We start from the raw sequence: 12,670 nt of genomic DNA on the forward strand, positions 1-12,670 counted from the left end.
GCAGCCCACGCGCCACCCATTGGCCCATACGATGCTGCATGATACTGCTTTGATCAGCTTTCATGTACACAAGACTTGTTTGTACTAGAAAAGTGACTTATATGGTGAATACCACCTCTGGGAGTAAAGGATCTATTGCTTATTTTACCCTGAAAATATCAGCCAGTAACTGCTATTTTGACTTGGCCTTAGCAAGAGCTTCCTTTTTATTTGGTGTGAGCACTACCCATGTGCCTTCCATCCCTTAGGTCTAGGTCCTCTCCGTTTCAAGAAGTTACGGCCTCAGAAATGGCAAACAGTTCATTTGGTCAGGCCTTTTATACCTGTAAGAAGTAAGTACCTGTTACTTCGTTAATCATCATTGTTCAGCTGAGCAGAAAGCCTATGGTTTTACTATTCATTATTTTAAGTCGCAGGTGTCTGCATTAATTCCAGTAAAAACATTCTGCTCTAAAGTGCAGAAACGCTTAAAACACTGATAAACACTGATAAACTTAATTTAATGTGAAATAACTCCTGCACTCCACCTGAGTTCAAGGCAACTCGATTACATGCTCGGCCCCCTTGCCTTCTAGAACCACCTCACCTCTCTCTGCCTTGCTGTAGGTGAACATGAGGAACGCTTTTTGGGAAAGGAGGGGAGTAATAAGAAAGAAATCCACATCCACAGGAGTTGCACGTTTGTTGTACTGATATATTCCAGGCTTGTGTGATTTTTACATTTATATAGTTTACATTTTGCTTGACCCATAAATAACACTTGCAAGATTAAGAGGGCCATAGGTTAGAGAGTATTTACATAGCCCCACCATGCATACAGAGCTTTCAATACCTAGTAGACAAAATTAAGCTGTTTTGCACTAAACATTTTTCAATATTTTTAAACCCCCTGACTAAAATACAAGCAATATTTCATCCATAATGCTGCTGTTCAACCCCTAACAAATCTAGTTTGGTATTGTAACAAACTTCTTCAAATTCAGGGATATAAAAATATTCAGCTTTTAAAATTTTAACTGTACAATATGTACATTAGTATTTGCACTGTTAAATTATGAATACATTTAAGCCTATGAAATACTACGTTATAAATATTATTTTTTTTTGATTTAGAATTGCAACTAATACATTTTAAAACCTGGATAATACATTTGAAAAGACACAATTCTGGAGCCTAATCCTTTAAGCCCTTACGAAAGTATTTGTTATGTAAGTAGATTCATTGACTTAAATGGGGTTATGTGCCTGAGCAAAGGATTCCAGCATTTGTACCTTTCTCTTTCAATGCAGTGGAGTGGAGGAAATGACATAAAAACCATCACTACTCATTGTACTCAACTGGCAGTCAGGTCCAATTCCAAAAGCTGAATTAATACCTTCCTTTAAACAGGCACAAAAAAAAAAAAAAGCTTACACAGGATGGAGTTCTTTCAAAAAAATAAAAACAAAAGGAAAAACTTGGAAGTTAAATGTGTAAACCACTTAGTGCTGCTTTAGGATATATCAAGGCCTCAAGCATTTCAGCTCCCACATTCTGATTTTTGCCTTCTTACTAGTGAACTCTTTGGAAAAGCAGCATTTTCCCAAATTTAAAAAAAAAAAAAAAAGTTCCAGTTTTTGTAGGGAAACTTCAAGGAAGGAAGAATCAGTTTTGTCAGTGAAGAAAGGACACGACATAGAGTCACCTTTTCATTGGAGAGAAGAGGAAAGAGTTGAGGCTCACCCTCTGTGGGTACAGCTACAGTACAAGACTGACAGGTTTATTTATTGATCTTCGTTGACTCCCTTCTCTCAGATAACTGAACACAGGTGAATAGAGAGCATGAAATAAATGTCTACAAAAAGTCTGTATCAAGAACTGCAATGACAGTATTTTGACAGCTCAAATGTGTAAACCTAGCAATATCTGAACAGGTCATCATTTGGCATAGTGACATTTCTGAATGTTATTTTTACAATGTAAACTCGGGTAGAGTTATCATTTACACTGGCAAAGCGTTAAGAACCTCAGCAACTTGCCTAAGTACAATTATTAATATAAAAGGACGTGGTTCCAGCTGTAGCTAGAGAGTTGACTGGTCTTCCCAACCGTTAAAACAAATTAAGAAATGATGCAGTTTTTCCCTTTGTGTCCCCTCTTCTTCTTTGATTTGGTTGTCCTTTGTCCAAACTGAGAACTAGATAACGCAGTAGTTTGACCAGAAAGGTCGTCTGTATAGTATGGGTATCTCAGCGAGCGCGGCTGTGGAATTGGCTGTCCCAGGAAATACCCTTCCTCTTCAGAATCAGATGATGAGGATGAAGTTGAACACCAGGAGTCATCTTCGTCACCATATAATCCAAAAAATTTATCAACCACCTGATTCCGCAGTGCATAATCAGAACTTGTGTGGGCGTACTGGCCGTACAGCTCCGCGTTCTGAATATATGCCCGAAACTCACGCGAGCTTTTGTTCTGAATAAATTTTTCATGATCCTGAGGAGAGTAATAGCGAAATCTCTCTTTTGGAGAGCATCTTCTTTCTGTGGCCAAATTAAGTGCGTTATCTGAACGAGATTTCCTACTTCTTCTGCGATGGTGAGAAGGCCGACTTCCGCGCTCTTCGAAGTGGTAAACACGCCTACGAGTCCTTTCACTCATTGGAGGCTGACGAATTTCAACATTCTCGTAACTGCCATTATCAATAACATCATCTGAAAACTTCACTTGCTGTGGTCTAGACTGGGATTTAGATCTTCTCAGTACAGGCATGTGCACTGGCTTCTCCTCTGGTAACGCTTTTTCCTGGCACAACTCTGAGCTCAGACTCTTCAAGGACTCTGTGCTCCGGTGGAGCATGGATGAATTGAGAGTTCCCATGTTGCTCATCTTCTCACAGTCCTCTACCTCCAGTTCTTGGAAAGTTTGCAAAGAATAGAGAGATGTCCGTGGCTTGCCTTCTCCATCCATTGAAGCCCCTGGGGTGGGAGTTGAGAAAGGAGGAAAAGGAGAATTAGAAGCGCCTTGAAGAGAGAGAGAGGTAATGCAATGAAATGTTAAAAACATTTGTTTTCATGAAAGCAGACCTTAAAGTGTTAGGCACTGGGCACAAACTGGAGCGCAGGAGGCTCCTCCTGAGCACCAGGCAGCACTGCTGTGCTGGGCGGGTGCCTGAGCACTGGCACAGGCTGCCCAGAGAGGCTGTGGGGTCTCCTCCTTGGGGATCCTCTAAAACCACCTGGACGTGACCCTGGGCAGCCTGCTCTGGGTGTCCCTGCTTGGGCAGGGGCTGGGGCAGGTGGGCTCCTGAGGGCCTGCCAGCCTCAGCTGCTCCAATTCTGCTCTTTGGAACTATTACCAAAAGGACTAGCTTCACGTAACAATAAGCTTTGTTGTTTTACTTCAAACATTTAAGAACTAGCTAACATTAGGATACTGAGAATGTAAAAAGTTTAATTAATTTAAAATATTTAAACAGCTAAAACACACGTGAAGCTAAGCCACTAAGAAAAGAATTACTTTAAATTACTCTACGATCCATGCTTGCCATTTTTAAAGCTAAAATATTCTGTGCTTCTCATATTGCTAAGTTCAATATTCCAGCTGTTGCTACAGGAAACCTAGGATCACTTCCTCTCAAAGAAGGATCTTTACTCATAAAATGTCAACAGTAAGCTGGCCTGGTTTACTTCAGGTTTGTGTCAAATGACCGTTCATTCCCAGAACAAGGGCTTCATCTGCCCTATGACCCTCCCAGGTGCAGTACCTCTGGTTCTTCCTCCTTCCATACCCCCTGAACCAAGCTCCCCTCATCAGTTCCTGCTTTACTGCATGGGCAGTGCAGCATGTGGCTGCTTCTGAGCTATGCAAGGAGCTAGAATATTTCGTGCTAGAATGAAAGGAATGGAGAAGAAGATAGGACAACTTTTAAAATGTGTCTCTCTTAGCTAATTCTCTGCTTTTTTTTTTTTCTTTTTTTTTTTTTTTCCTTGTGGTAGGGAATAGGAATGGGAGGTTAACAATGCAGATGCACTTGCATATCTGACGTTTATCCTTTTGGCTAATTTCAATCACGTTTGACAAGGAGGTTCACAGAAGTGGATTATCAGTTTCTCTTTAGTCAACAGAGAAAGATAATCTCATAAACCTCATTTCCTAAGGCTAAGAAGGTTGCCATCCTTTCAGATTTTCTACATATTTTTACAAGCAAATCAGGAAACTATCTACAGTGTTTTGCGGATTATCTTCAATACGATCCTAGTATAGAATGAAACTTCTTGTACTTACGGTACAGAATTTGCTTGAGGTTGTGGTTTGTATATAACAAATGAATAGTTCGAGAACATTCTTACTCAGTTTGATATCATGTTTTGTTGTGTTTTTTGTTGTTATTGTTACAAGCAAAGAAAAGAATTCAAAAGGAAAAGAATTTAAATAGCAGACGTGTATCTCATGGAAGAATTATGTGCTTGATAAAAGCGTATCAAACATATAATGCATCGCCTGCTGTGAAAGCTTTTTAAAAGAATCACAAATATGACCAGTCTTAGTTCAAAGTACTACAACATCCATGCTTTGGTTGACCTCTGCATCAAAGCCATGCAATTTCCCCCCATTACCTGTTATGTTGGACAAAGCCAAAGAATCCATCGAGTCTCGAACGCTTTGTTCTTGCTGTTTCAGATCAGACAAACATTCCAGTGACCCTCCGTACCACGGTGTTTGGTCATGTTTGTATCCCGATGCCCCGTGCTCCATGTCTAGCTCCTGGATCTTCCTGCTGCTGGCAGGACCCGGATGGCTGCCATACGCGGAGTCACCCAGGCCATCCTGGGACTGGGCCCAGTACATGTCTGATTGATACTTCTTACTTGCTAGGCTTGGGTTATTTTTTTTCAAGTCCAACTTGCTCTTGACAATGCTGTCAGAAATCCAGTGGTCGCTTGATCTAATGTCTACCTCAGCAGGTTGCTGGAAGAGGCTTTTATCACCAAACTTCAGAAGGAGCTGAGTCATGTAGTCTTCGTGTTCAGCCCATTCTTCAGGGTCCTCGGGCATTTCTTGCTCCACTCTTCCTTTCCAGAAGTCTTCATTAACAAAGCTGGCCTCTTCCCTTGAAAGGCTTAAGTCATCCAGCTTGCGAGAAAGAGTATCATCGGCGTTGCCTGACAGACCAGGAAACTTGTAATTGAGGGCTGGCGACAGGAGGAGAGACTGGCGGCACTGGTCAGCCGAGCGGCTGCTCTTGCCCATGCGAATGCTCCTCCTGGAGTCTCTCGATCGAGCAGACTGAAACGCGGAGTCAGAAGAGTCGGAGGCATGAACGTCCTCACCCAAGCTGCAGGTTTTTGAGCAGTAGATCTGCCCTTGCTTCGGAAGGAAAGGGCAGCCAAGCAAAGAGGTCTTGCACTGAGCACAAGAAAAGCAAGCCTCCGTAGCATGCCAGTGCTGTCCATCGTAGGTCATCTGGGCATGGTCAACACCTGGAAAAGGAGAACAATGCTTTGGGTTCTCTCAAAAACTACTTGCAGAATTCACACTTCTGGAATGTGATTTTTTTTTCCATAAATTGGCTTTCCCTTAATTTGTAAGTTATAAAGGACATACTTACCAATGTGCTCCCCGCAGGTCTCACAGTATTCCGCATAAAGCGATTCGAAACAGTTACAGCAGAAGGGTCGCCCGTCCTTCATGATGTACCTCTGGCCTCCCAGGATCGTCTCACACTCGAGGCAACAGAAGTGTTTCATGTGCCAGTGGCGACCCTCAGCTTCTGTGCACTCATCGGCAAAAATGATCTTTCGGAGAGAAAAGCGAACTCTTAGTTAAGTGGACAAAACATCCCCTCGGGACTTAAAACAAACAAAATATCCTGTTTGTGCAGTTAACATGCTTATTTATTTTTTGTTTAGCTGGCTTTTGAGTACAAAGCTAAAATGACAATTGCCTATAACAACTGTGGCATTCTGATATTTTCTTAAACAGCAAAAAAAGGAGAAAAAAATACTTTTTAAAGCAAAAAAAAAAAAGAAGGTAAGAACAAAGAAGCTGATGTTACGATATTTTGGAATATTTGTACAGATTCTTGTTTTAATTTAATCTACAAGATTCAGTTCTAAATACAAACAGGTACCTGTTTTCTAAATTCAATCACACTGCTTGTTGTATTGCTGTTCTGACAAGAAATGGCACACCCCTCCGCTTTCAAACACATCTATGCAGGACAGTCCTTACTGCTTGAAGGAATGCATCTGCCTTCAGTAATTGCCCAGGCAAGCGATGCAGTTTGTTAGCTGAACAATGACGGGTGGTGGTTTGGCTGTAAAATGTAAATTTTACCTCATCACAGGCTGAACATCGAGGCTTCAGAAGTTCAGCGTGGTGTCTGCCGCAGTGAATTTTTCCATCTTGGTAGAAGTAGATAAGGTCAACGAGAAGCTCATTACACGTGAAGCATACAAAACACGATGGATGCCAGCACACACCAGGGCCAGCTCTCGAGGCAAAAACTGCAACTTCGCCGCCGTTTACTTTTGTACCACACTAGGAACAAGAAGAGAAAGAGAACATACTTCATATCACAGACCGCTAGCTTCTGGCATTTAAACTAAATTAAAACACCAAACCCAACGTGAAGGTTTTATTCCAAAATTTGACATGAAGGGAAAAAAATATATTTTCAAACTTGGGCTAGACAATTCTGTGCATCAACAAAACTTGTGTGAATAGAAGTTTATTTTAATGTTTTGAAAGGGATGCCTGTTTTTCACTTGTCATTATTTTAATATAAGTTAGTACGAGTCAACAACAGTAGCAAATATGTCAAAGATTCAGTTCATTGCTAGTATCAAAGGTTGTTTTCCTTAAGCAAGTGCTACCTTCTTCCTATTCGTATGCAGTTTCACAAATACCCTATTTATATATATGTATGCTCAGGTGTAGACAGAAATAAGCCTACATTTAATATTGAGATATTACTGAGACCGCCGCTTGGCTCGGGGCACCAGTGGCGTTACCTGTTCACAGACAGCATGCATCACTGCTCTCGAGAGGAGTTTAATAGTGCCTCGGCCGAGCGCCTCCTTTTTGCGCTGGGAACTGAACATCTGCAGCTCCTTCTTTTCTTCTTCGCTTAAAGACTGGCAGTATCGCACCTTCCAGTGAAAACACAGAATAACTTTCTTTAGGTACCGAGCTTTTAAAATAACATCGCAATGAGCAAGCACATAATATGCAAGAAATTTTTCAGGCATGCTGGCAATCATCATTAAACTTCTCTAGCTTGTCTTCTCTACAGCTTTAGTATTTAGTTAATATGGCACAATACAAGCCTAGTATAGAGAGGTTTTGCAAACTAAAACGTTGTCCAGGCAAGGAACAACATTTTTAAAAGGCAATTCCATAATAATGGAATGAACCTAAATCAGGTTCATCCATAACACTATCCTTTAGATTTATGGTAAAGTGCCTGCACTAAATATTGCAGTACACAAGATCTCAAGCATTGACACCCCCGCCTCCTTTTCTTACAAAGAGTTTGTTTGTTATTTCCACTTCTACTCCAAATTACACTGCATATCTGAGATGCAAACCTTTTACTATCACAAAGCATCCTTTTTGTGTGCTACAATGAAATCCCAGGAATTTGTAGGCTCCTGGTAATTGGTGGGTGGCTGCAAACACTATAAAACCGACTTGTGTTAAGTTTATTGCAGTGACACCAACCTTCCTGACAAGAAAAGGCAGTGTCCTTCCAGACAGCTCTTATCTGCACGGCAGCGAAATGCAGAGCTAGACAATGGGTTCAGTGTATGCGCCGGGCTGGTGCACAGGTCAGATGCCAGCACAAGCCGTGTTTTAGGCTTGTAACAAACACGCAGGAAGGTAATTCACACAGAGGAGGCGAGAGAGACCTATATCCTGACCGTGCACCCCCAGGCTCCCCGGTTACCTCGTTATCATGGGGTGGCAGCTGATAGAGGAGCTGTTTAATTCTGTGCTTCTCTCCGGGGCTGTTCACGTAAGGGACCTTTTCCTCTGGCAGGCAGGCAAAATACAGTTGTACCTGCACGGGAGCAACGTGAAGTCAGACCAGGAGACACACATCACCCAAGCACCGCACGCGACCTTCGGCTACTGTTTTATCTCAAGTCCCACTTACAAAGGAAGGAGGCTATGCTACATTAGACCTGTGACAGGATTTGTGCTGAAAATACGAGGCCCAGATGAACCAACTCAGCAAACCTGGCTCGCCTCTGATAAAACTAGCACCAAGCTGCTGAATTGCTTTTCTGGAATGCAATTTGCAGTGACAATTAGGGGGTATCGTAAATTATGCACATTTAATGTTCTCATTATTCCCACCCCCCTTCAGGGCTGGTCAACAGCCCAGCTGAAATTCCAAGTTTCCCTCTACAATTTACCACACAAGGCACGACGCTTTCCAGAAAACAGGCGCTGTGTAAACAAATTTAATTTGCTCTGTGCATTTTACACATTGTTGAGACAAAAGCTGTTTTGTAGCCTCCCGCTGATCAGGTTCACCCAGAGCATCAGCTTTCATTGCTTCCATGTGGCCTTTGGTAAGAAGGTGGAAACATCCTTCCCGTGGGAGAAGGCTGGATCCAGGCACATTTCAGTCGGATGCAAATGAACTATGAAATTTTCATGGGCTGCTTGTTTTTGATAAAGAAATCAATATTGGGTGTACACACCTATCAATCTTCACTCTTTTTTTTTTTCTCCCCCCAGAAGCAAATTATGACAGGAAAACTGTAATGAATGCTATGACAAAGCCCGGTGGCAAAAAATATTTTTGTGGAACAGCTTCAGATTTATTGTTTTTCCTATGCAGTTTCCAGCTTGTCACGAGGCCTGGGGCTGTAAATAAGAGCCGACTATTGGCAAAAAATATTACTTGCCATCCAGATTTAAATAATGCTTAGGTCAACAGCTTATTACTGTGCGAGACAGATGAAAAAGAGGCAGCAATCAGTCAGGAAGCAATCAAAATTATATGGGAAAGGTTGTATGAAACATTATTTGGCTTTCATTTAACCAAAATTTAAACATCAGAAGTCCTCTTAGTACTGATTGCGCTTCAAGAAGCTGCAGGAAAAGATAACGACACGCAGTACAAAGTTAAGCCTGAAAGACACTTTATGCCCTTCTCTCAGTTTATTGCCCTGTTCTCAAATTAAGTCATTCTTCTTTGAAAAAAGAAATCTTTAATGAGTTTGAGCTAGCTTGTTTATGGGGATATTTTATGGAATTTACTTAATTGTTCTGACAGAACATTAGCTTGCTGGTTGCCTTAAGGTCTGATTCATCGGGATTCATATATATGCTTAAGCAAGCAATAAAAAGAATTTCCCTAAAAATAGCCCGTTATTTGCCGTTCCTGCTGACATGACTTTATTCACAACTACGAAAAATCTCTGCACCACAAGAAGGATGCACCTCCATATCTACAGACTGCAATAACTTGCCAGCTGGCCAAGAGCAGCTCTGCCTCCTCTAGGAAGTCTTCTAGTGCTAGGAAGTCTCAGCCCCTTCAACATGGACACCCCAGTTCTGGGTGTTGGGGAATGCACAGCTTCGGTACAGTTATAACAACATCAAGTAGACGAATATGTCTAGATTTGGTTTCCTAGAGCAGCTCTCTCATCAGCAATTTCACCTATTTCCACTGCATTGTGATGTAGTGGATAAAGAAAAGGGAGAGGGGGAGGAACAGCCCAACCAGCCCACAGTGCTGGCTGCAGGGAAGGCAGAGGAGAAGCTGGTATGAACAAATGGCAGGCACACCGCCACTTAAACAAGCGTTAAGCACATTAGTAATTGTCACAGTGACAGAATGCCTTCATTATGTATGCTGCAGCAGCGTTCCCGATGTCAAATGCCCAATTATTTAAAGAGATGGTCACTGCTTAACTGCGCCTGTACAAACAGCACCGTGCCACGAGCTTCAATTAAACCTAACAGCTTGCTTTAGAGAGAAAGCAAAATTCCCTGCTACTTTTAGATTTGACAATACATACCTCTGTGGCATGTATTTATTGAAAAATCTTGGGGACTATAAACTCCTCAATGCTGAGGATATTAAGTTCCCTTGGGGCAGCCTGATTGGAATGGGAAACAAAATGAGGTGAAGGGTTCTAGGTGAATTTGAGTTTTATATTACAAGGATTCAGTAAGGCTTGCTATCGCTCCCTTATACAGTCTGTATGGGGCTTATTTTAATAATGCAGAACCACAGGCAGTACCTGCTCTGGTCTAAGGCCTGGGGGGACCCAGGCATATTCTTCCAAGGCACAGCCAGAGTCATCATCAGACGTTGAGCTTCGCTGACACCCAAAAACGAGGTTGTTAGCTTTGGGCTCCATCTCCAAGGGCATAAGTGTGAAGTGTTAAATATTTCAGCTGCAGCTCATCAAGCAATTGATCTGGAAGAAAAGATTAACAGAGCTTTAATAAACTTCAACACGCAACAACTAATTATCAGCGCAAATGATCTTACAACAGTTTAGAGTTCCTTGTGCTGGCCAGAACACAGATTATCGGAGCATCATTACAACTTGCTACAAGCAATTCAGAAGTATTCCAATGAGCTCTCAAAAACACACAAAAACCACCACACACCTACCCAAGAAAAAACAAACTAGACACCCATCACCACGCCTGGCAGCCGATACCTGTTTCAGCATTAATGCTCACCTTCTTACATTTCTGCTCATCTGACATTACAGATTATACGTACACATAAATAGGAAAGACTCATGAAATAAATGCTCATAAAACAAATGAGATGAACTCTATCCGAAGTCACTACTAATCTAGTAGCACAGAAGACACGAAAACTGCTCATCAAACCCTAAAGAAATCCGTGGGGAAAGACAGCTGTGCAAGTAGCATCCTGTTTTTAACAAGGTAGGCATAAAGCAATGAATGTCTGCTAGATTCCTCCGAGATCCTCGTTTTAGCTGTATCAGAGCGGAAGGGTGTTGGTCCAGTTAAATATCTGAAATCCAATTATGCCAGATTAGGCTCTGTAAAATGCATCATGATTGTTCTGTTAATTTAAAACCCTACAGGGAGATGCTTCTGTTGATTCATGAAGCCTACAAAGCTTAATATCAGTGGGATCATTTTGAGTCACAACTGGCAAAGGCGGCTCTCACCAACATCCGCAGCTTTCTGCAGTAAAACGCTTATTAAGATAAATATCTTACATTAATTCAAACAAGAGTTCTTAGGAAATTCGGATCGGGAGTTTCAGTGAAATACCGACTGCCAAAACCAGAGAGGATGTGCTCTGCCAGGACAGACACCCTGAACACCTGAGCGTGGAAACAAGCTTGCCTTCACGCTATGCTGCCCATTTCAGGCAGTTTTCTCCACCCGTCCACCAAACTGGGATGCAGTTGTGGCAGCACCAGACCTGAGCTGCTGGGCAGCTGCAGAAAACCCTCATCCCCTCCACAAATAACCTTGCTGCTGGGTCTAAAGGGGAGAGCAACCTAGCAGCTCCAGGCATGTCCCGTGCCATCTCTGTCATATCAGAGGAAACAAGCTGCTGCTGGACCGCAGGTGGAAGGAAAATACCAGACCTGGTACCCAGGCATCCTGCTCCCTGCACACCGGGGGCTTCTCCTCCTTTACACGAGGCCCCAGCAAGTGCCACGCTGGGTAATTGGTGCCTCATGCAGACCCAAACCTGCTCAGTAGAAAGCAGCCACATGCACATGAAGTTACAAGCTTGGAGAAATGATGATACTCGGTATTACACGTTCTATCTGCCCCTGGTTTCAGTATGTCTGTACGTTCCCACACCCAATAAAACGAGGTGGGATTACTTAACTACTCCACTGGGCCAGTGCTCAAAAAAATGTAACTTGTTAACTTTGCTCCAAAACTTTTGGTTTGAAGACATATGTGCTATTTTTGGTGTGCTGCTAGGATGCCAACACGCTACGATTACACTGCGTAGCTGCACTGTAATACAACATTTACCTGGTATTTTATGGGGCACACAAACCCGGCCTTTAGGAACAGGCTGCTTCTTACAGAGCTTCTCAGATGTCAGGCAAGTTTTGGAAACCTTAGTTTAGGTGAACAACTGAAGATTTACAAAGCAACTTGTAGCTTAGCATCACCACACGTCCCTGCCAAGGACGGCGAGTGAAACCAACCCCCTACACTTGTTATTCTGCGTATTAACAGCACCACAGACAGGTAGATCGTGCTCCCACTAACACCTTTGGCTTTACCCTAGGAGACCTTTCCCTCATTTTGCTCTTCTGCTGCTCAGACGCTGACCTTTCAACGCAGTCATTTCAAAGAGGTGCCAATCACTCACGGCTGGTTAGTGAGTTGAAGCCAAAGCCCTGGGTACGAATATCCACTGTCAGTGACGTGACAGTGTTAGTGGATCAGTCACATTAAAGGATTTGCGTTGCCTTATTCACTAGTACAAAAGTGACAGGAAGTCCTGGATTGTCTACTGAGAAAGCAACGTATGAGCTGAATCAAAGAACAACCCCCTAAAGGCTCAATCCTGTATATTTAAAGTGCAGGCAGACATCCTACTGCACACCAGACCCCCTTCCTTCACAAACAAATAACGGGGCAGTCAGCGGTGCACAACTGCTCCCCCAGCCCATGTCCTTCAGGGCCTGAAGTCAGCCGTCA

General features: G+C 42.7%; 1 protein-coding gene across 3 annotated transcripts in view; it reads right to left on the bottom strand.

The window, feature by feature from the left end:
- Positions 1–673: 673 nt before the first annotated feature.
- The window catches only part of PRICKLE1 (prickle planar cell polarity protein 1), a 64,800-nt gene continuing 52,803 nt past the window's right edge, over positions 674–12,670 (bottom strand). For all 3 annotated transcript variants that reach the window (XM_032200365.1, XM_032200382.1, XM_032200374.1), the window contains exons 2-8: positions 10,246–10,425; positions 7,932–8,045; positions 6,997–7,134; positions 6,320–6,523; positions 5,592–5,778; positions 4,600–5,463; positions 674–2,958 (exon numbers count right to left, since the gene is read on the bottom strand). In XM_032200365.1, the coding sequence (XP_032056256.1) occupies positions 2,102–2,958; positions 4,600–5,463; positions 5,592–5,778; positions 6,320–6,523; positions 6,997–7,134; positions 7,932–8,045; positions 10,246–10,377 (2,496 nt within the window). In that variant the 5' untranslated portion in view covers positions 10,378–10,425 and the 3' untranslated portion in view covers positions 674–2,101. The remainder of the gene's footprint in view (positions 2,959–4,599; positions 5,464–5,591; positions 5,779–6,319; positions 6,524–6,996; positions 7,135–7,931; positions 8,046–10,245; positions 10,426–12,670) is intronic.

This window comes from Aythya fuligula, chromosome 1 (genome assembly GCF_009819795.1).
Source record: "Aythya fuligula isolate bAytFul2 chromosome 1, bAytFul2.pri, whole genome shotgun sequence".
NCBI classification, from domain to species: Eukaryota; Metazoa; Chordata; class Aves; order Anseriformes; family Anatidae; genus Aythya; species Aythya fuligula.